At 36.9% G+C, this 24743-nt stretch overlaps 2 protein-coding genes across 6 annotated transcripts in view; one reads left to right on the forward strand and one right to left on the reverse strand.

Annotated features, from left to right (window-relative positions):
• PRKN (parkin RBR E3 ubiquitin protein ligase) overlaps nucleotides 1-7258 on the reverse strand; it is a 1377993-nt gene extending 1370735 nt beyond the window's left edge. The window contains exon 1 of the mRNA XM_054490449.2: nucleotides 7136-7258. Coding sequence (XP_054346424.1) covers nucleotides 7136-7142 — 7 coding nt within the window. The 5' untranslated portion in view covers nucleotides 7143-7258. The remainder of the gene's footprint in view (nucleotides 1-7135) is intronic.
• Nucleotides 6970-24743, forward strand: part of PACRG (parkin coregulated) — a 590797-nt gene continuing 573023 nt past the window's right edge. For 2 of the 5 annotated variants that reach the window (XM_054490454.2, XM_054490455.2), the window contains exon 1: nucleotides 7082-7868. In XM_054490454.2, the coding sequence (XP_054346429.2) occupies nucleotides 7713-7868 (156 nt within the window). In that variant the 5' untranslated portion in view covers nucleotides 7082-7712. Of the gene's footprint in view, nucleotides 7869-24743 lie in introns of all 5 variants that reach the window. The other 3 variants (XM_054490453.2, XR_008503040.2, XM_054490457.2) reach the window with 3 other exon arrangements.

Here is a 24743-nt window from a genome sequence, read left to right on the forward strand (position 1 = left end):
ACAATTACGTAAACAAATAATAAAAATGTCTCAATCAGGACACCAATATTAGCTCCCTAATCACTAATTTTCCCCCTCATTTGATGAGGGTAGGAGTGGAGATGTGCAAAATGGGTGAGGCTGCTAACTATTGAACATTCTCTCCTCCAAAGTTAAGGGCTCTCATGTGAAACTTTATGGGGGTCTCTGTTCAGGTCTTACAGTAAAAGTAAATTGGAGAAAATCATCAAGAACCCATCAATACTCTTAAAAATACACATATCTGTCCACAGATGGTCTTAATATGTGCCTAGGTATATGAGTCATGCAGATATCTAAGAGGAAGAAACTCTACTCTGCACTATTCTGGGTGACACAGTAACCACAGCTCTGATAACATTGTTCTCTCCACACAGAGAAGAAACTATAAATAGAACCCTAAGCATCATGTTCCACATATAAAAGGAGATACACACTATTTTTGGAATACAAATACACTTAAAGCTTTATTAACATGAAATAAAACACCTGTCAATGAGAGACATTAATCTATTCTACAAAAATAAGAACTTTTTAAAAAGAAATATGGCCCTTAATCAGAGATGATGTAATGACATATCAAATCAATGTCACCACCCTGAAAAAAGCCATCTCCTACCGCACAATTACCCTGCCATTCTCAGTCGAAGACTGTCCTCTATTAACACTTTATCTGGACTTCTTTCCTTTGTTTTATGGAATGAGTTTATAGACGCTTGTTCTCCGTAACTAGTGATTTCAAGTATTCTGTTTTATCTAAGAAGTACAACGAAGGTCATGAGAAGTCCTCTATTAACACTTTATCCGGACTTGCTGGCACTAGTGTAACTATTTTCTACAATGTTCTATTCCATAACTTTCTATTACTTCCACAGACATCTTTCTAAAATACAACCTGTTCATAATGCTCTTTTGTAGATAATGGTTCAGTGACTCCTCCCTATCACCAACTTTAAACCCACCTCCTTGACAAAGCTTATCTGGTGTGCCTGCAACCTCACCAGATACCTTTCATTCTATTCTCTTCTCTCCCGTCCATTCCTCTCTAGAAGGCCGCCTTCACCTAGTTAACTCCTACTTGTCCTGCAGTACAACTGGAATGGCTCCACTGGGAAACAGTTGGATCTTCCAAGCTCTATAGGCTGAGTTTTCTAGTACTTCCTTGTATAAACCTGTATCATGATACCCACCTTTCAGGTTTGTAAATCTTTACTTTTCTGTACCCCTTCTAGACTATGAACAAGGACTTGATGAAGGGTAGTTACTAAAATGTTGGCTGACTCTAAAGGAGGTGCTAATTGCCTCACACTGAAAAAAGGGTGAGAGGTGACATGGAAAATTTCATATAAAGTTGGTGCCATTGGAATTGGATCTTGAATGATGAACAGTAGTTTTCAGATGTACAACAGAAAGAAAGGGCATTCAGATCAACGAGAATCACATGAGCAAAAGAAACATGAAAAATCACGTGTTGCAGGCATGTATGTATGTGCTGATATGTACATACATCTTTCTAATTACTCTTCTTCTGTACTGGTGAAGGTGGAATCTATACCACCAATATAAGCCTAATCAGCCCAACTAGGCCACAAACTCATTGGGAAGAAATCGTCATTTCTATGTACCTTCCCCACAGGCAATATATAGACATATACAACCTATGTGTACCCACCCCTACCCAGCGCCACCTAATACATATGGTATAATAAAGAAATGACACTGAAATAATAATCATAAATACCTATTCATTCAAGGAAAAAAGGTTTCTATTTGGTGAAAAACAGACATTTGAGTTAACCTGTTAAGAGTCCTAGGTAATTAGGAAATTACTGGGGGAATAGAATCCTATTACTGTAATTCCTTTTAACCAAGATTCTATCCTACAGGATGAAGTAAATAAGCCAGGGAGGTGAGCTGCAACATAAATCAGCCAACTGTCACATGAGTCTCTTTAATATTACAAAATTGAGGGAGAGAAACCATTCAGATTACTACGAAGAAACATTTAAAATGAGCTCATTAAATGCAAATTAAAACAGAAACATTGAATAAGCACTGGGCTACAATTAAAGGCTGCAGAAACAGCAGGTAAGAACAATTTTCATTGATCAAAGAACTAAAAGCTAACAGAATAAAGTATTTTGCATTAAAACTGCTTTCATGAATATGAAGCATTTCGAAGTAAGAACTCTTTTTTTTGCATTTTTCAAAGAAGCTTTGGAGGTAGGAATGGATTTACATATCTTATTACAAAGTACTTTCATTGTATCATTTTCAGGCAATGAAACTATGAGGTTTCAAAAAATGCAGACTTCAAAAACATCCTCAGAAATAGGGCCAAAATTGTAAAGGGCAAAGGGTCACTTTAGCGCCTTTGGACCCAAGGAAGAACTATTATATAATTACATAAAATCTTCTATGCAAAACTTTAGTAGAGCCTATTTTTGACACAATTTTACCTCACCATAAACAGAAGCTTTGGGGTACTTTGGCATAGAGCTGGTTTTCATCAACTTATCAAAATGGCAGGGCAAACAGTAGTACACAGTATATTCAACTAGAAATATAAATTGAGACTTTAAAATTCACTGCACACAAGCTTGAAAACAAATATGCAGATGTGTAGGCAAATGGTGAAGTCGGAATGTACATTCCTGATGGCAAGGGACTTTTTCTGTTGTGTTCCCTCGTTTCCCTGGCACCTAGAGCAGTCAAGGGTACACAGCAGGTGCTAGAATCACTGGATCTGCTTTTGCAAAACTAACACATTATAAGATGAGAATGCGAAGTTTTCTTCTAACTTAATTTGAAAAGTTAAAAGATACTGTTTTTCATCTGCCAAAAGGACAAAAATAAAAAAATCTTTGATGGCACATGGGAGGAAATGGGCACTCTTACACACACTGAAAGGGAGGGCAGGGCCACCAAAGACAGTTGTGCAGCTTGTACACTGAAAGACACTACACCTAGGGTGAGAGAGAGGTGGGGGACCGGAGATCCAGGAGGCGTTCTGCTAGTGAAAGCTGAGTCAGTCTCGGGAAGGACGTCTTTTGGTAATTTTCAGCCCAGAGGGGCAGGGCAGCTCTTTACTACCATGTAAAATAGGGCAACTTATTCTAGAAAAATTTTGAAATACCTAAGAAAATGTAAAATCTATAAACTGTTTAACTCAAATTGTCAGATGATTTTTATTTTACATCTATGCTTACATGTGCAAGTAAAAAGATATGGCCACAAACATTTCTGATAACAGTTTTCTGTAAACCTAATGAGTGCTTATTTATTGGTAAAATTTTCATAATTAGTGTATCCTATAAAAGACTAGGCAAGAATCGCCGTGGAGTGGATCTGGACATGCAGATATGTAAATTCTCAAAGAGATGCTAAGTGATACAAGGTATAGAAGAGACTATGTTCCAATGAATGGTTTTTGTCAATCAAAAATCTTCTTAGAAGTCTAAGATACTGAATGTGTATTTCAATACTGACAACATTGTTGTATATATAACCATGCACTCTAATATCTGCTGTGACTCAAATACCTAAATCCAGTTCTACAGAACATTTAGAACATACCACAAATATCAACACTAACATTCCATTTTAAACACAAAGAATTGCTCATTTTTTTAAAAGTCAAAATATATTTTTAATAGAGGTACCAAAAATTACATTTTTCTAAGTTGAATTATTTTAAGCTTTTCTATTCTGCTTTATATCATCTTGAAGTCCTTCTTCACACTTTCCACAAAGGCACAATTTTTAACCAACTCCAAGTAAATTATGTTTCTGCAGCTGCCTGGGTCAGGGCATTCAACCTATCAATCACAATCCAGGTGGGAAATGTAAGTACTTTTGAAACAGTCCTCATGCCAATAAGGGAATCTTCGGTTTTGAGAAAGTAAAAGGAAGGTACATTTCATTAGCAGTGAGGTCACAGTCAGTCCTGTTTACTCCTATTCTACCAGGAAACCCATCTTTACGCTTCTCCTTAAAGTAAGCCAGGATTTAAATAAAGTGGCAGAACATTATTCGCAAGCTTGAGGCAGGAAATTAAAGAACAATAAAATTAAAAAGAAAGAGAAATAAGTTTTCCTGTTTTAGGCTAACTTGTCCCAGAAGCAGCAACAGGCACAGCCCAGACCCAGGAAAAGTCTTGATAATATTATCTAATGCGCTCTGGAGACTCTCCCAGCACTCCCTCAACACAGGAAGAAGAAAAACAAATTTTCCTTTGTTTTATAGAATGAGTTTATAGACTCTTGTTCTCTGTAACTAGTGAGTGATTTCAAGTATTCTGTTTTATCTAAGAAGTACAACGAAGGTCATGAGAAGCCTGAGTAGGCCTGAACTACAGCTGCCTGGGCACCACAGTGAAAGTTATAGGATAAGCCTGTGCCCAGGCAAACCTAGATAACGAACATCTGGGTTGCTTGGCAATAGTCATCTGCAATCCTGTCTTTGTCCTGCCTCTGTGTCCCTGCTTTCACGCCATTGTAAGCTTGCTTCAAGCTAGCCCACCTCCGTTTGTGAAGTGTGTATAAAAGTCAAGTACTGTCTTTATTCTGGGCCCAGTCTTTTGGACGTGAGTCAGCTGGGCCTGAGTATACTCAATAAAGATTCTCCTGTTTCAACCTGAGGTCTCTCTTATCCTCCCGAATCCCGCAACAAGGTGAGTGTAACAGTTAGAGAAAGCACAGGCCTAAAGGAGCAAGCTTTGAGAGGCACTCTTACCTTTAACAGAAAATCCCAGATACATACTATTTACATTTACTGATCACTGGATAAAGTCTATAATGTCTTTCCTGGCTCTGAATTTTTGTCACAAAAACACAAAACCCATCACTCCAAGGCTTCCTTTTAATGGTTTTCACTTTCACCTACCTTTAGCACTGTTCACCACACCCAAATCCCAAACTGGCCATTCAGATGTTTACTGAAATGTGGCTAACGAGACTGGGCGTGGTGGCTCACGCCTGTAATCCCAGCACTTTCAGAGGCTAACGCAGGAGGACTGCTTGAGCTCAGGAGTTTGAGACCGGCCTGCGCAACATGATGAAACTCCATCTCTACAAAAACTTAAAAAAAAAAATTGGCAGGCATGGTGGCACACAACTGTAGTCACAGCTACTCAGGAGGCTGAGATGGGAGCATCACTTGAGCCCAGGAGCTGGAGGCTGCAGTGAGCTGTGATGGTGCCACTGCACTCCAGCCTGGGTGACAGAGCCAGAACCTGTCTCAAAAAGACAAAAAAAAAAAAAGAAAAAAAAAAAAAAGACACGTGTCTAATTTCAGAATGACGCAATGCAACTAGTTGAATAATTTATTGCACATTGTCCACAATCTTATATGTAAGGCACATTTCCTAGGGAAAGCGGGAATGGATTTAATCATTTATGCTATAATGTACACTCATTTGCACTATGTAAAACAATGGGTGGAGTGAAAGAACACTTTTAAAAACCAATCTTATATTCTCCATGTCATTACCAGTAATTGATAATGGTTTAATAATCAACTCCAAAGATCATATTTCTTCCTTATTGGAAGAATTAGATAAAACTAAACAGAACTGTCCAAACATATTTCATCCTAATAAAGTTATTTATATAATCACTTATTAGGTAATAATCTATAACTGAGTAATGTTCCTTAGATCTTAAGTGCCTGTCTTCATACAGCTTTACAATAAATTTGTTTCTCTTAAAATTATCTGTGCACTAGATTAAGTTAAATTAAAATAAAATGTATTTAACTGTCTTCAAAATAAGGTATAGGCTATTTTCTTCCTGTAGACTACTGACAGCATGGATATTGCAAAATCTCTTCTACTTGGTTTTCTGATTCAGTTCAAACTTGTGCTTGCAAGTGAATCTTACGTAAATGTCACTTAAAGGGCTCAAGAAGACTCATAAAAAATAATTTTTTTCCTAATTTAACTTTCAAGTCATTCACCAAAAGTCAGACCATGCTAGAAAGGGAAGAAAAGTTGGACAATTTTACCACAGAGACAAAGACAATGCCAGTTAGCTGCCTTGATTCTCCCACTGATGGGCAGAATGTTTACATTTTAACAATAACTTCATAAATAAAAAGATCTAAGAAGTGTTTTCAGTGCATAAAGATCACATATTTTATAAATCCACCTCTCATCTTTCTTCTGGACAGACCACATCTGACTTCGAACGGACTCACTGCAATCAAAAGTGTTTTGTAAGGGACCCTCCTCAGGAATTAGCCCTAAACAAGCTCACTAAACCCTCCATACATAACCTGGAGAAACCTCCACAATAATGAAACCCCATATAGCACTGTTTTTTAAACATATGGTGCATTTCCATTAATTTTCAGGGATAGCCCCTAAAGTAACTTTTGGCTCAACAACCCTGGAAGAGAGGACCTTTGCTCATCTTACACATCAAGTGTTCATGAAAACCTCTGATGCCACTAAGTTTCGTTCACAAAATTGCACCTCAGTCGTTCTGTTTTACAAAAAAAAAAAAATGGTTATTTTGCAAAAGGCAATAGATGCAATCTTGGCTACTATTTACTCTTAATTTTCCTTTCATCTCAGCCCTCCAACGAGAAGTTTAAAAGGAAACATCCGAGGGAGCAAGTTTAGATCCATCTGGAGGAGTTTCTGTGGAGCCGGCCACCCTCATCAGGTGCCTTCCGTTAGAGTTTAATGCTTTGCTGGGGTTTCCTGAAAGAGCCCCACAGAGAGTGGGTCTCGATGGGTCCTGAACCGCACAACAACCGGCCAGGGACCCGAAGGCGAGGGGCGGCGGCGGGGCGAAAGCTTCGGGACCCCGCACGGTCCGGGGGACCGCGAGCGAGAGCGGGGGTGCGGGGCCGCCTGGCGTCCCCGGCGAGGTGGTCTTCATGGGAACGCTCAGAGTAGGGGCGGGCGGGCGAGGGCTTCGAACGCACACACTGGGACCCCGGACCCGCGTCGCTGAGCTGGGGAGCCCGGCGGCGCGGGCCGGGACGGCACGGGCACTTTGGCCCAGTCATTGACAGTTGGCACCGGGGGTCCTGGTCGGCCGAGGCGGGGCGTGGCGCCACAGCGGGGCGCGGGGCGGCGCAGAGAGGCTGTACCTGGCAGGTACCCACGTACCTATCATGGTCACTGGGCAGGTGGCGGCTACGGGCCAGGAAGGGGCCTATGCGCGCAGCGGCGCCAGCCCGCGCCTCCCACCAGCGGCTCTCCTGGGTTAAATCCTCCAGGCCTTCCCGCCCCCGTGCCCGGCGCTAGGAATGCGCACGCGCGGAGGGTACGCGGCCCAGGGCCTGCTGGGAGTCGTAGTTTTAACGCGTAGTTTCTCTTCACGCCTCCTGCCTCCAGCCCCGCACCGCCGCCCTTTCCGGCTTCAGGCCCAGGAATCGTACGTCACCGGGGGGCGGGGCTATGCGCCCGCAGTGTTGACCAGTCGCTTAGCAACCGGGAGGCTTACCTTTGGAAGCTTGTTGCAGCTCTAGCCACGGTCCTGCCCTCTTCCCGCCCCGCCCCTCCCCTAAACTCCCTTCACCTAGGAGCTGCCAAACATCTGGATCAACTTGGGCACTACGAGGGGTTGAATTTCTACCATTAACGCGCCTTTTGACATTTTTTTTCCCGACCTCCTGCTCACATCCGTAAAACCCACTGATTCTTTTACTACACTTTTTATGAGAACAAGACATTTTCTAGGAAGATGGTGGCAGAAAAAGAGACCCTGGGCTTAAACAAATGCCCAGACAAGATGCCGAAGAGGACCAAGCTGCTGGCACAACAGCCGCTCCCGGTGCACCAGCCTCACTCCCTGGTTTCTGAGGGCTTCACAGTCAAAGCCATGATGAAAAACTCAGTCGTAAGTGATCTTCCTGAATTAAATGCACTCGCTCCGAATCAGGGGACACGAGATTTACAGAGGTTGGCCAGCCCTAGGATGGACTCTGAGCCCATGTCCTGGGTGGTCTTTGCCAAAAATGGCAATTACTTGAAAAGTAGCAGATGGTGCCCCACAGTGTGTGGGGGGCAGGCTAGGTTGTTAGAATCTTGGGCAAGTGATATGCTTTGCCCATTTATAAGCACCTTCCTGATAACTCATGGTTTCTGGACCGCCCAAAATTACTCTTAAGCTATTTACACGAGGAAAAAATATCCCCTTTACTTACTAATTCCTAACTAGCCCCACTCAGCAAAGGGCCTTATAGAAGGTGAGTTCTTAGAAATCATAAACTCTTGCAAAATTTAACATGAGCTGATATACTACTGGGAACATAAACTCATTAAATAATCTATATTGAGAAATTTCTTCTCTTCAACCTAGGAAATTTTAGAATATCCTAGCATTTACTCTAACAACACTTGTCTCTTACAAAATGATGTCATCTTGTTAGAGTACTGAAAGCCAACTTAATATGAACACTGTTTCCTGACAGGCCTTTTAAGATGATGTGCTTTAAACAATACAAGCTTTAGCTCATATATCTCTGCTACTAATACAATTCATATTTCATCTCTATTATTTGTAGTATTAAAAATAAAATATTCTAAGTATCATTAGAGAAAAAAGATCAAAAATATATACAAATATTTTAGCTGTCTGCATGATAGTATATATTTTTTAAACCTTCCTATTTGTTAAATAGCTTTACACTTGGTATGCTAAGGCAGATTTTGCTACTGAGTAAGCACCTGTCTGGGAATGAGGCATTAAATAATAAATGCAGCTTTCAAATTTGTGTAATTTATACCCTGGGAAGATCTGAGTTATTACATGGCAATTCATTATGTTAAATGAATAGTGTTGTTTTCCAGTGTCACATTATTTCCTTTGCTTATAGGTTGCAAACCTGATAACTTATTCCTAAACGACATACTTAAAATACATGAATGAAACAGATTACCTATAGACCTCTAGGCCAGGTTCCCATGTGGCTATGCAAAATGATATCCTAATTATTGAGAAATGTGTCAGGTGATTTACAGTAGTTAAAATTCTTGGAAATAGACTAAAATTCTGCTTGTTGTAACTAATTCTTTTTCATGGAATTTCACATAAATTGGTTCTCCTAGGAGTCAAGATGATGCATTTATCATCAATACCATAACCATTCAGGTTAATCATTTAGTTTTTCTTCTACACAATATTTACAATTTTGGTGTTTTTTAATGTTATACTTTAATATCGCAATTTTTTTTTTTACTGGTTGGGGTTCTTTTCTGTTTTTTCCTAGACCTGTATTCATAATTCTTGTATTACATTAATTATTTAATATAATCTTACACCTAAAGAGAGAGTTCTGCAAAATCTGATGTTTCTGTATTGCCAAATGTAGTAAGTATGCCTACATGACTTAAAAAAAATTGATTATGAAGCAGGCTTCTTTATAAACAACTTATTTAAGATCCATTATCTTCTCTTTTTATATTCTAAAGGAAAATCTTGTACTAGCAATACCTCTCTTGCCATTGGAAATAATAATTCTTAAATGCAAACATTATTTATCCATTCATCTGTTTATTCAGTCAACAACTCTCTCTCTCTCTTTTTTTTTTTTTTTTTTAATACCCAGTGCTTGTTAAACACAGTTCTGGGGATTTGGGATCAGCAAAGCAAAGTCCCTGCCCTTAGTACTCCGAGGAAAACCAAAATAACAACATTCAAAACTTCATAAAAGAAAGCTAGACAATACTGTTTATACAAAATAACTTCAGTGGTACAGGAAATAAAAATTTTCAATTTCATAACCAATATTTACATTTCACCATTTTTATCTTTAGCAGTATAGACTTCTCAGCATTGTAAGGTGAAAATATCCTCATCTCTTTCTGAAGGTGTATTTTGATTCAGGATATGTATGCCAATTTCCAGCTTTTCTTAATTGCAACCTTATGCTCCAAGAGCCAACACCCTCCAAACCACTTTTCCAGTTAGATAAGTCACCATTCCAATGCTCTTCCACCTGAAACATGAAGAACTGTATATATCGTAAGGAGTTATACAGAGACTCCTGATATTTTTTTGAGTGCGATAGTGATACAAGTACATAAACTTGATCATAAATATGTTTCATCAAATGGGCTGTGCAAGCAGAAATGCTTATTTAAACAATCTGGATATGAGAGTGTAAAATTATTGAAAAAAATGATAAATATAAATGGCAAAATTTTTAAAATCTCAATGTCAAATATTGTTCTTCAATAGAAAGTAGGCTTTGTTTCTGTGAAATTTTTGTTGCATTCTATAAGAAAACAAGCATCACAAAAGCCCTGCAATCAAATAATATTCGAATTCACATTTTTATAGTGCTTGCCTATAAAGAGCTATAAGAGATACACAACTTGAAGATTTCATAGTTCATTTTCCTTTCAAAGGTCTTGTTTGGGGTGTGATAGAGACCATGACCGGAAACTAGTAACCCAGTATTTTGTTGTCTTCATCTTGTCAGATACTTTCTGTGCTGAACAAGCTTATCATGAAGCAAGTTAGAAAATTGACCCAGGGTTATGGTGACAGAGAAGTTGAGTTCAGCCTGAGCTTTCTATTACCACTTTCCTTCTCAAAAGACTGTAGATACTTTATGCTCAAAGTTTAGGGGAATGTAATAAATAATTTTTTTAATATTAAAGGTTGAGTATTCCTATTCCAAAAGTCTGAAACCTGAAATGGTCCAAAATACAAAACTTTTTGAGTGCTGACATTACACTCAAAGAAAACTCTCTTTTGAGCATTTTGGATTTCAGATTTTCAGAACTGGCATGACCATTAGTATATAATACAGATATAGTCAGCTCTTTGTACAGATTCTGCCTCCATGGATTCAACTAACCTTGGATTGAAATGTTTGGGATAAAAATTTTATCTGTATTGAACATGTACAGGCTTTTTTTTTTTTTTGTCGTTATTCCCTAAACAATGGAGCATAGTAGCTATTTACAGAGCGTTTATATTGTTTTAGATATTATAAGTAATATAGACATGATTTAAAGTATATGGGTAGAAATGTGTAGGTTATATACAAATACTATGCCATGTTATATCAGTGACTTGAGCATCTGCAGATTTTGGTATCTGTAGGAGGTCCTGGAAGCAATTCCTCGTGGAGACTGAGGGACGACTGTATTCCAAATTTGAACAAAAAACAAAAATCCAAAGACTTCTGGTCCCAGGCATTTCAGATAAGGGGTAGTTCAACCTATACTTTACATGTATAGTGTGTTTTATATTTACCAGTCATGTGCTCATTTAACACGTAGTGGTAATCATCAATATTTATAAATTATATATTAAAATATTAATTTGGCTGCTGTAACACAGACCAAATAACAATAGCTTAATTAAGATGGAAGTTGTTTCTCTCATAATAGAAGTTCAAGTTTGTAGGCAATCCCAGGAGGTTGGGCAGCATTTCCCCGTGAGGCAGGTGCAGGGGCATAGGAGCGTGTTTGTTCTTTGCATCCTATGAAATGACACCTGAGACAAGGTGAGCTCGAGACCACCAGGGTCAAATACCTGCCCTCAAGAAGGAGGAAAGTGGAAGCAGAGAGCTTCCCATTATGTGCATGACCCAGACACAGCACCCCACTTTCATTCTCATCCAACTGGCCAGAACCTAGTAATAAATACACCTACATTTTCCCTTTTTGCAAAAGCCTATGAAAGCTTGACCCATGAAGCAACTCCCAAGCCCACGTACCTGTCTCCTCAGGAAAAGGATGAAGGAAGCTATGTCGTTCCAAAAGAGCATCATCTCCAACACCTACTTCAGGTGGAGGAAAGAAAAATGGGTATGGAGCAATCTGCAAGAATGAGGCAGGAAGAAATGAAGAGCAAACATCTTCATTATGAGGGCATGTCTCAGAAACAGCAATCCTCACTCCTGCTCAAATCCATTGCCAAAACCCAGTCTTATGGCCACAGCTAGTTGCAAGAAAGGCTGGGACATGTATTCTTTAACTGGTAGCTCTGTGTCCAGCTCAAACTCGCAATGTTTTATTACTGTAGCCAAGGAAAATTGGGGGATAATTAGAAGTGTCTAGCTCCAGTGCTAAATGTGCTACATTATTAGTGAAGAAAAGGAGAGAGACAAGTAAAATAATTACAATACAAATAAACAGATGTCTCTGGTAGAGAAGTACTAATGATGAAGGGATCAAGTGGCGATGAACTAATGGGGGCCCTCATCACCTTTTGTCTAGGTTTGTACAATATCATTCACCTATCAATTGGTCGACTCCCTCAATCAATTATCAGTACAATTACACTAATCTTTCCGGTACAATGTTCTGCTCCTATCACTATTCAGAGCTTTTGGAGCTTCCCAATTCTTACAGAAAAAAAGTCAAGATACTTCCCCAGGGCCAGCAAGGTCTTCTGTGATCTAATCCCATTCTGTGTTTTAAAATTTCATCTCCCACCGTTCTCATTTGCTTCAGTCAATCTAAACCCAGGAAATAAACTCATATTCTTTATTTTTGTGTTTCTGTTTATGTTGTTCCCTTTGCTCGAACATCCTTTTCCGTACACATCTGCATATACAAATTCATTCCATCATCAGGTAACACATATCTGTTAATCACAGACTATGTGCAAAGCACTGTTTTAAATGCTAGGAATTTAGCAGTCAGCAAAAGACAGAACACATGCTGTCAAGAAGCTTATATTTTTGTGGCCAGCAAAATGCCAACTGCTTTAAGAAGACTTCTTTAATTCTCCCTTCCTGTCACCCACATAGAAAGTTATCCTTTATTCATTGTGTTCTACTTTGTATTATGGTCATTTCTGCTCATGTTTTATCTCCTTATGTAAATTCTCTGTGAGGGCAGTATCCACATCTAAGTCATTTTTTAATCTTAACCAGAACCTAACAGTGTATTCAATAAATATTTGATGAATGAAGGAAAGCAGTTCTACCCTTTCTTCTTATCTCATATTCTCCTACTTTCTTGTTATAATTGTTATTTGTCTCTATTTTGAATTTTTTTAAGCCATCCTCTCTAATTGTGGAGCCTTTAAAACTTGAGAAGGCCTAATCATGGTATTCGTCACCTCAACCCCTCAGGTGGCTCCCTGCCTCACTCAGAGTAAAAGCTAAGGTTCCTCTACTGGGAAGGCCCTGTGTGATCTGCCCACCCTTGCTGCTTTATGCAAATCTGTTGGCCCTGCCTCCCGAACTCATTTAGTGCCATGCCTTTGCCCTTCCTGTTTCCTCTGCCTGAAATGCATTTTACCCTGTGTGTCCTCATCTCTTGATGCTTCAAATTTCTGTTTAAAAATTAGCTATTTAGTGAGCCCCTTCCTGACCACTATTTTAAACTTAGACCCTTAACAATCCCTTCCATCCCTGCTCCAGCACTCCTATCTCCCTTCCCTGTTTTATATTTTTCCCTCTAATATTAATTTAATTGAGCCTGTGTTTTTCTTCTACCAGAGAGTAAGCCCCAGAAGGGCAGGAAGTTTGTTTATTTCACCCATTGCTGCATCCTCACCTCAAGAAAAATTTATGGCACATAGTAGCTGCCATTTATCTTATTTTGATCAGTTGAATTAATGAAAGACTATATTTTATACTATAAATAGACAATCATCTTCAAATTAGTGGCTTCAGAGAAAATGCCAATGATGTTATATAGATATTAAATCTAGAAATGAGAATAATTTGCAGCTGTTTTATGCAGTATCATAAAAGTTACACATGTTCATTGAAAAAAGTTAAAGTGGTTTGGCTTAGAAAAGCTTTTTCCTGTCTAAGATGATGAGAAAAAATTTAGTCTTTTTTTTCCTTGATTCTGTTTTACTTTTAATTTTTCATTTTGAAAGTTTGCTTTACCTTAAATCATTTTGATTTTGGAAGGTATAAATTTTGACTTATTTTCCCTAAATGGCCAGAGAATTGTTACATAACCCTTTATATACTTAAACTAAATTATATCAAATATCTTCCTATCAAATTTAGGAATTCCTAACCAATTTAAATAATATATCAGTGCTATGTTTTTATTATTTCAAGTAACTTTATTAATAATTGGTTACTTAATGTCATATATTTATTCTTTCAAATATAATAGGGCTAGTCATCTTCATTCCATTTGGCTTTTCCAACCAATGTTATGAAAAGGCAGGGTAGACTGTGTTTTTCCACTTAATGTATAAATCTCAAACAATTTAATATTTTGTGGTTGTTTAGAGATACTTATTAAAGGGTAGAGCAAGGACTGGAACCTAGATTTCTAGGTTTTTCTTACAACAGTTCTCTCACATATTGTAAGTGAATCACTTGGTGAATATCAAACCAAACACACTGATGCAACCAACACCCAGATCCAGAAATATTGTCAACATCAAAAACCCCATCTGTCTCTTTCTAGTCACTACCCCACATACCCACATGCTAACCTTCTTCTGACTTTGGCCAACAGACTCGTTTCACCTGTTTTTGTACTTCTATACATGGAATCATGAAGTATGTAATTGTTTTCTGTCCAGTTTCTTTCATCAACATTCTCTTTGTGAGATTCACCCACATTATTGCATACAACTATAGTTGTAAATAAATCCTTCATGTTTATTCCTGTCTAGTATTTTCTTGGATATACCATAATTTATTTATCCATCGCTTTCTCGATGGGTATTTGTGTGACCTCCAATTTAGAACTGTTACAAACAGCACTGCTAGAAAAATTTTTAGAGAACGTATCTACGCATGACCAAGGACATATTTCTGGGAGTGGAATTGCTGGACCCTAAGTCATGCATGTTTGGCTTTAGTAACTAAACTAAAGCTGTTTTCCCAATTGATTTTTCAAATTTAAACTCTTTCCAGTGCTATATGAGAGTGCTGTTTGTGCTACAGTCTCACCAATAATTAATATTTTCTTTATTTTGCATTTTAAGTATTCCAGTAGGTATGTAATGTTATATCCTTGTCATTTGAATATTAATTTTATTCTGACTAATGAAGTTAACAACTTCTTCATATATTTACTGTCCATTTGGATATGCTTTTTATTGAAGTGTCTTTTTAAGACTTTTGACTGTTTTTCTCTTGGCTTGATTTGGTTTATTTATTTGTAGTACTTTTTTCCATCTATATTCTAAATGATATGAGGCACTTGTCTAGTATTGTATGTATTGCAACTACAGTTACCCACTCTGTGAGTTTCCTTTCCATTCTCAATAGTGGCTTTTATTGCTCTTTTTAAAGTTACATACTTTGTGAAGAAAAATGATTACCTCAAACATGTTTGTGTATTTCTTCATAAGGTGTTCCTGAACCAGTTTCAACTAGCTCACAGTGAAATACATATACATTAAGACACATGACTTGGAAAATAAATTGGAGTGATTGGAAATGAAATAGAATAAACAACAGTGAAATAATAAAATAAAATGTAATTAAAGTAGAAAGCTTGGGCTCAAGAAAAGAAGCATCAATTTTGTCATTCATAAGAGTCAGTATATTTATCAACGGATGTTCAAATTTAATTCTGAGCTTCTTGGCATCTGTTGCTGAAAGGAGAACGTTATACACATCCCATTATCACAAAAGGAGAAGCCCATCAATCCCTATAGGGAACTGAAGCTTTCTCTACGCTGAACTCTCTGAGAAATTGGTCATGTCACATTTTAAATACATGCAACATACCATATCTACGTTTTTATCTTTTGCAAGAAATGCAGTGAAAATATCATCCACAAAAGATTTCAGTGAGAGCTAAGTACATGTTACTAAAATGTATCTTGGCAAATTGGATTTTGCCTGATATTAAATTGTTGTAGTATGTGTACGTAGATTTTCAGTGGTCCAATTTGATCTAGAAATGGAATTTACAGTGCTCACAGGAATGTGTAGATTGTATATATTTTAGTTATTGTTCTCAGTTAATTTTATGATGGGAGCAAGATAGCTGCTGTTTTCATAAGTTGGAAGGGAGAAAATGTGTAATATGATAAGAGCACAGAGCTGGACGACCTGAAAGGGTCTGAGTCCAGGAAGGTTTCCTGAATAGAATCATGTTTGGTGAAATATAACAGTTGAGAAGGACCTAGGGGAGTGTGCAAAGGCTAAGAGAGACCAGGCCCCCAACTAGTGTGGTTTTCAATCTTATTTTCTGCTTTTTTTTTTTTTTACCATAAATAATTATGTTGTAAATTCTATTCATTATATACATGTTAAAAATTATTTAGATTGCATATATATTTTGAGAGTATATAGAGTGTATATACCTACCTGTGTGTTTGTATAGATTGCAATGTATATAATTATAATACTTTATATGGAATTTTATGGATTCCTTCTAATATGCTAATATTTTACATGTTATTGAAAGCTCATCAGCATTTAAAAGACTTCATAAAATTCTATCCTTTGAATTTGTCATAATTTACTTTGTCTTTCACTTAGGTTGTTTTCCACTTTTTACTATTAGTGTATACATAGTGTTGAAATGAGTATCTTTATATAAAAAGTTTTTCTGTATTTTACAGTATTTCCTTGAAATACAATTTCTGAAGTAGATGTACTGGGTCAGAGATCTTATCAATCTTAAAACCCCAATCAAGGTTTTATTAATACTGCCACCTGCTGTGCTTGAATGTGCCTATTCTAGCTCCTCCTGTGGCCTCCCTAAGGGGCTTTTGACTTCCCATACCTTGCCGGCTGTCTACCTCCCCAGCTGCCAGTGTTGAGGGTCAGGATCTCAGCACCTCTGAAACCTATTCATGATGCAAATGAGGGGGGTTGCAAACATCTAAGGGTGTAGTTCTCAGATTGCAAATTGTAATCACTTGAAAGATTCCCATTTAATTCTTCTAAGTGTTCTGGGGTTGATTTAATTAGTCTTTAATTAGGGGTTGAGAACATCTGGGTACATAGTAGGATGGGGAAGATCTCAGAAAACTCTTTTCTAGATGGCTACTAAATTTTCCCAAAGACATTTATTATGTAATATTTTATTCCCCATTGCTTTGTGTGTTCTTTTTCTTTTTGTGTGTTTCATAATTCTACATAATAGAGATATTTGAGAGGAATTTTTAATGAATGTCCAGAGTTTTCATTATTGTGGTAATTAAACCACAACTTGGTAATATGTTTTAGAAATTGGTGAGGCTAATTTATCCTGTTAATTCCCAGAATGTTTATTTTAAATTTTAACATTTTACCGGTTTAATCTTCCAAATGACCTTTTAATAAGATGTAAAGTCGATCATCATTTTGAGATGGAAATGATCATATAAGTCACTAGCAAATAATGATCATTGTGTAACACTGTCTTCACTTATAGTAGTATAATTTATCATTCCATGCTTGTAGGTATACATTTTCCTAATAAGTATTTTTACATTTATTTTATACCAAGCCATCTCACTAACCAATGTTTTCACTGAATTGCATGTATTTTATTTTAATCATGTTCTTCTGCATTTTGAAAAATTTAAATATACAAATAAATATAGAAATAGAAAAAGAGGCATTTATTCACCATCTAGATTTAATAAACAATATTTTTAATTATAACATTATATTCTTACAAGTAAAACAAAAACCTCACTAAGAGAGCTACAGCTTAACTTGTACTCTGTCCTTTCATTCCTAGAGGCAAGCAGGATCCTGAAGTTTGTATACATTATTCCTAAATATGCATAATGAGTATATATGTATTCATATATCCTATAGATAGATGGATACGGAGATAGATGCAGAGATATAGAGATAATTGAAATTCAAGAACTGTTCTTCAGGTTACTTTTTCATCTGAGCTATTTGGTTACAGTGCAGGTTTCTATAATGCCCTCAGGTCATATTCAGTTCATTAATAGCAGAATGCTGTCAGTATACATAGGACGTTCAGATGTGACTTTCCCCATCTTGTTAGTATTTTGTGTCACAAAGTAACAGCAACTGGATACAAATTATAGTAACACAGCTAAATGCAGGGTGACACAGAGTAATAGCCTCATAGATTACACCTGTTCACTATGGGTTCTTCTTCCTAGTTCTGTTTGTGCACTTGCTCTTGGAAGTGTCTAATGTGAGGCAAGCCCAATCTTTGTAGATCCTTACAATGTCTATCATTTTTTCAAAAGGCATAGCACTATACTGTATTTACTCCAATATTTCATTTTTAAAGGTCAGGAATTTAATATTTTAACTGTGGTAGTTAATTTTAATTAGAATGATTATTAAATGCTCTGGTTACAAAGTTGCATATCTGTATAGAGCTTTTTAAACATTATTTTCCCCATACATTTCCCCATACACTTTGTTATTTCTAGTTAGCCATTTTGTTGAATGGTGGTTCTCCAGGAATGCATGTCCTGTTAATAGCAAATTTGTTTACCTGCTGTGTCATATTCCATTGTGTGAATAAACCAGCTTTTTAGTTCATTCTCATACTGAGGGTCTGTTAGGTTTCTACATTGCAGTATCATAACATCCTATTGTAGGATTCCTTGTGCATGAAGGCCAAAGTTCACCAGATTTGGAATTGCTAAAAAATGAGGTATAACTTCAACTTTAATACAGTTTGTCAACTTTCTCTTCAAAGTAATATATAAATATTTATATTGTGACCAACAGCTAATGAGAATTCTTGTTTCCAAATGCTTGTTTCCCAGGTCATAATTTGTTGGTATCAGACTAAAATTGTACCAATCTGAAGTATATGAAATAATATCTTGTCTTAATTTTGCATTTCTCTGATTACTAGTGATCATGTTTTCTTTTTATAGGTTTTTTATCATGTAGATTTCTTCCTCTTTAGTGTGCATATTCATAGCCTTTGCCCATTTTTTCTGTTACATTGTCAGTCCTTTTGTTATTGACATATAGCTGTACTTAACATACTCTAGATATGGATATGTTCTGGATATGGTATGTACATATTTTCTTGCAGTTTGTGACTTGTCTTTATACTTATTTTTACATTTTTTGAATACATACATTTTAAATTTAACTTTAGGTATTTATATTTATCACATTCTTCCTTTATGGTTTTGGTGTTTTTTAAAAACTTTTGTCGGCCAGGGATCGTTGCTCACGCCTGTAATCACAGCACTTTGGGAGGCTGACGTGGGCGAATCACAAGGTCAGGAGATCGAGACCATCCTGGCTAACATGGTGAAACTCTGTCTCTACTAAAATACAAAAAATTAGCCGGGCATGGTGGCAGGTGCCTGTAGTCCCAGCTACTTGGGAGGCTGAGGCAGGGGAATCACTTGAACCCGGGAGGCAGAGATTGCAGTGAGCCGAGATCGTGCCACTGTACTGCAGCCTGGCAACAGAGTAAGGGTTCATTTCAAAAAAAAAAAATTTGCCTAGTTTCAAAAAAAGTTTTTTGATCCTGATATTGTAAGGTTTCTCCTATGTGTTTTATTCTTATAATAGTCACTATACATTGTTAATTATTTAACTGCTAATTTATTTTTAAGATGGGAGGTAAGGCTTTCATTTGATCTTTTCCATATGGACAGCCACCAAGACAGTACCATCTATGAATACTAACTGAGTACTCTGTATATTATATCTCACTGGTCTCTTTGTCTGTCTCTGAACCAGTATCACACTGCCTTTATTGTTGTAGCTTTACAAATTTTGTATTTAGTGAGATGAGTTCCCCCAATTTGTTTATATCCTATTTGACATCGTTGCTTTCTTACCATCTATAGGAATTTAGAGTAAGTGGTCAAGTTTCATGAAAATTTCTTTGGAGGTTTTAACTAGAATTGTATTGAAGGTGCAATCTGTGGGACAATATCAATCTTTTTTTTTTGAGACGGAGTCTTGCTCTGTCACCCAGGCTGGAGTGCAGTGGCATGATCTCAGCTCACTGCAAGCTCCACCTCCCGGGTTCACGCCATTCTCTTGCCTCAGCCTCCTGAATAGCTGGGACGACAGGCACCCACCACCACCCCCGACTAATTTTTTGTATTTTTAGTACAAAAAATTTAGTAACACCCCTGTGTTAGCCAGGATGGTCTTGATCTCCTGACCTCACAATCCACCTGCCTTTGGCCTCCCAAAGTGCTGGGATTACAGGCGCGAGCCACTTTTTTTTTTTTTTTTTTTTTTTTTTTTGAGATGGACTCTTGCTCAGCCACCCAGGCTGGAGTGCAGTGGCATAATCTCGGCTCACTGCAACCTCTACCCCCTGGGTTCAAGTGATTCTCCTGCCTCAGCCTCCCAAGTAGATGGGACTACAGGCCCGTGCCACCACGCCCAGCAAATTTTTGTATTTTTAGTAGAAATGGGGTTTCACCGTGTTAGCCAGGATGGTCTTGATCTCCTGACCTCGTGATCTGCTCTCCTCAGCCTCCCAAAGTGCTGGGATTACATGCATGAGCCACCACGCCCAGCCATATCCATTTTTTATATTCTTAATTTCCTAAGGGTGTTTTTCTTAATTGGAAGTAGTGTTGAATTTTATCAGACACTTGCTGCATTTGTTGAGATGATTATAGGGTTTGTTCCTCTTCAATCTGTTAATGTTAATTATGTGAATACATATATTCTAATGCTGAATTGTCCTTATATTCTTTCACATTATTTAATCATGATGTATTTAGCTTAAAAAAACAAGCATAAATTATTGGTGTCTCTGATTTACCAGGCAGCAAAGTCCTTCCTAGTAATCCACCACAAGGTGCTTTTATCATATCATTCCAAGATGAGGTACCATTGCTAGGGTAGTCTTTTCAAAACCGTATTATTGCTAGGGTAGTTAGTGTCTTCAAAACCAGGTATTATTGCCAGGGTAGTGTTTTAGTCGGCTGGGGCTGTCATAACACAATACCATAGACTGGGTGGCTTAAACATTTATTTCTCATGGTTCTGGAGACTGGGAAGTTCAAGGTCAACGTGCCACCATTTTGGCTCTTGGTGAGGGCTCTCTTCCGTGCTTGCAGATAGCCATCTTCTTTCTGTGCCCTCACATGGCTTTCCTCCATACATGCTTATGAAGAGAGTGTCTCTCTCTCTCTCTTTCTTGTAGAGTCACTAATCTTGGCCTAAAGGCCCCATTCTCAAGACCTATTCTAACCCTAATTACTACCCCCAAAGCCCCATCTTAAAATACTTCACGTTAGGGATTAGAGCTTCAACACATGAATTTTGGGGAACACAAACAGTCAGTATCAGGTAAGAGATGGGATTGCTATGTTTGGCTCATCTGTCAAGACTGGAAGCAGGACCATCTCTTGGAGTTCTTGGCTGCCAGAATGAAACAATATTTCTATAAACTAAAAGAAATCAAAAACTTTCCTTTGGAAAGAAAACTAAATGTGTGTACCACATTTGCGTTCTACAAAAAATATTTATTAGATTTTAATGATTTTTTACATACTCATAATTTATTTGTGGTGAGAACAATTAAATCTACTCTCAGTGATTTTCAAGAGTGCAATTCATTGTGATTAACTATATTCACCATATTGTACAATAGATCTCTTGAATTTATTTCTCCTATTTAACTAAAATTTTATGTCCTATCACCAACATCATCCCAACTCCCTCATCTCCCAGCTTTTGGTAAGTACCCTTCTACTCTTTGCTTCTATGAGTCTGGCTTTTTTAGATTCCATGTATGATATGGTTTGGCTGTGTCCTCACCCAAATCTCATCTTGAATTGTAGCTTCCATAATTCCCACGTGTTGTGGGAGGGACCCAGCAGGAGATAATTGAATCATGGGGAGTGGTGTCCCTCATACTATTCTCGTGGTAGTGAATAAGTCTCATAATATCTGATGGTTTTATAAGGGGTTTCCCCTTTCATTTGGCTCTCATTCTCTCTTAGTTGCCACCATGTAAGACATACCTTTCGCCTTCCACCGTGATTGCGAGGCCTCCTCTGTCACGTGGAACTGTGAGTCCATTAAACTTCTTTTTCTTTATAAATTACCCAGTCTCAGGTATGTCTTTATTACCAATAGGAGAATGGACTAATACAACATGTAAGTGAGATTGTGTGGTATTTGTCTTTCTATGTCTGGCTTATTTCACATGCATAAATATTCTCCAGGTTCATCATAGTGTCATAAATGACAGGATTTCTTTTTTTTTCTCATTCCCTTAAGCACTTACTCTTTGTGTTACAATACTCTTGTAGTAATTTTAATCCTTCTTTTTTTAAGGCTGAATAGTATTCCATTGTCTATATATGCTACACTTTCTTTATCTATTAATCCATTGGTGGATGCTTAGGTTGTTTCCATACCTTGGCTCTTGTGAATAATGCTGTAATAAACATGAGAGTGACGCTATCTCTTTGAATACTGATCTCATTTCCTTTGGATATATATATATATATGTAAAAGAAGAAAGAAGTGGAATTGCTGGATTATATGGTAGTTTAAATTTTAATTTTTTGAGGGACCTCCGTACTGTTTTTTATAGCAGCTGCACCATTTTGCATTCCTGCCAACAGTGTGCAAGGGTTCCCATTTTTCCACATCCCCACAAACACTAGTTATCTTTTGTCTTTTTGATGATAACAGTTTTAACAAGTGTGAATATCTCATTATGCTTTTAAATCACAGTGCCCTGATGATTAGTGGTATTGAGCATTTTTTTCATATATCTGCTGGGCATCCGAATGTCTTATTTTGAGAAATGTCTATTCAGTCCCTTTGCCCACTTTAAAAAATTTGTTCTTTTGCTATTGAGTTATTTGAGTTCATGTTTTTCTTTTACTATTTTGGGTAATTTTAAAGAATTATTTTCATTGTAAAAGAGAAAAATTCTTATGTAGAGTCTTAAGAAAATACATAAAAGAGAAAAAATAAATCTCAAATCTCATTTTTTCATGTTAATCACTCTTGAATTATTCCCGCATCTCTACATGCCTTTTTTGTTTGTAAAATTGGAGTCATATCATACATGTATCATACTATATTTTACATTTTAGCATGACCAATATATTCTCATTGCTAATTTATTAATGTTTTTTCCTTGATTGGATTTATTTATGTTTGGTTTTCTTTGTATGCTATCTCCCGAACTGACATACCCATTCTTCTAGTTTTGGTAATGGATTTCTTATTTCTACTCTCACATATTTTTTTCTTTTGCTTTCCATTATTAAACTTTTCTACTGCGTTTTTGAATTATTTATTTAATGCCTCTTTTTAACAGTTTTATTGAGATATAATTCGTATATCATATAATTCACTCAGTTACAGTGTAACATACAATGGCTTTTAGTATATTCACAGAGTTGTACGTATATCACCACAATCAATTTTGAAACATTTTCCTTATGCTAAGGAAAAAAACCCCTTAATTATCATCCACCAAATGGCTTATTGGTCCCAGCTCTAGGAAATTATTAAGCAATTGTCTCTAGAAATTTGCCTATTCTAGACATTTCTCTTTTGAAATACTTTTATTTGTAATAGAAATTATTATTCTTGTTATTTAAAAGATATGTAATTGTATTTTTGCTTCCCTCTTTTGTATGGCTATTATTTATGAGGAATTATTTTTCCTATTGGTCGGGGCTTTCTGATTATGGTTTGATTATGATTTTAAAAAATACATTTGTTGCTTGATGGTTATTTAATTTAGTTTCTACAGTCTAAGCTGCTTGAAGTTTATTAGAGTTTTGGTCTAGAATAGGATCGTTTTCTAGAAATGTTCCTATGAAAACTTGAAAAAAAGACTTTTTTTGTCTATAGTTATTCTGGATCATTAAATGCAGATCATTTGTTTCAGTGGGAAAGATATCAGAGACATCTATATAAACATATTATTCCTGGCTGGGTGTGGTGACTCACGCCTATAATCCCGGCACTTTGGGAGGCTGAGGTGGGAGGATTGCTTGAGGCTAGAGTTCAAAACCAGCCTGGGCAACATAGCCAGACCCCCTGTCTAAAAAATTTTTTAAATAAGCCAGGCATTGTGGCACATAGCTGTAATCCCAGCTTCTTGGGAGGCTGAGGTTGGAGGATTGCTTGAGCACAGGAGACCAAGGCTGCAGTGAGCTGTGATCATCACTGCACTCCAGCCTGAGTGACACAGTGAGACCCCATCTCTTAAAAATAAAAAAAGTGTTACTATTTAATAAATATAAGTTGTGTACAGTAAGAATTTGGTCAGTCTTAGGCATATTTTAAATAGGTACATAAGTTTTGTTATTCCCTTCTGTTTATTTTCTATATCCCTATTTAGTAGTCCATAAAAAATTGTGTAAAGATTTTAAAAACATGACTTACTGCTAAAAATCAAATGATATCATGTAATGTTTATGGCTTTTGTGATTTTGATCAGTAAGTAGAAAATGCAAAAGAAAACAAGTTATAAACAATAATCAGAAAACAATGGAGAAAATGTCATCAAAATGTATTTTTTTGTCTTTTTTTAACCATATCACAGAACCTAGCAAGTTCATGTTTTAGGAGCTCTGAAAATGACCTGACAATAGGTAACAATATTTATTTATACTTCCTTTTGGGCCCAGCATTCTAGACTTTGTCTATGTTATTTATTTTCTGGAAAATATGTATTTATACATTCAATGGATAACTTTCATATTTAATGGCCTTAAAATGAAATTTTTAAAAAAGATTCAGGAAGATATATATCATTTTGCTTCTGCTTCCTTAGTAAGAATTGACTTAAAAATCCCTGTGCCACATATACACCATTGAATAGCCATAAAAAGGAATGAGATTGTGTCCTTTGCAAGAACACAGATGAAGCTGGAAGCCATCATCCTCAGCAAACCAACACAGACACAGAAAAC

This window comes from Pongo pygmaeus, chromosome 5 (genome assembly GCF_028885625.2).
Source record: "Pongo pygmaeus isolate AG05252 chromosome 5, NHGRI_mPonPyg2-v2.0_pri, whole genome shotgun sequence".
Lineage (NCBI taxonomy): Eukaryota > Metazoa > Chordata > Mammalia > Primates > Hominidae > Pongo > Pongo pygmaeus.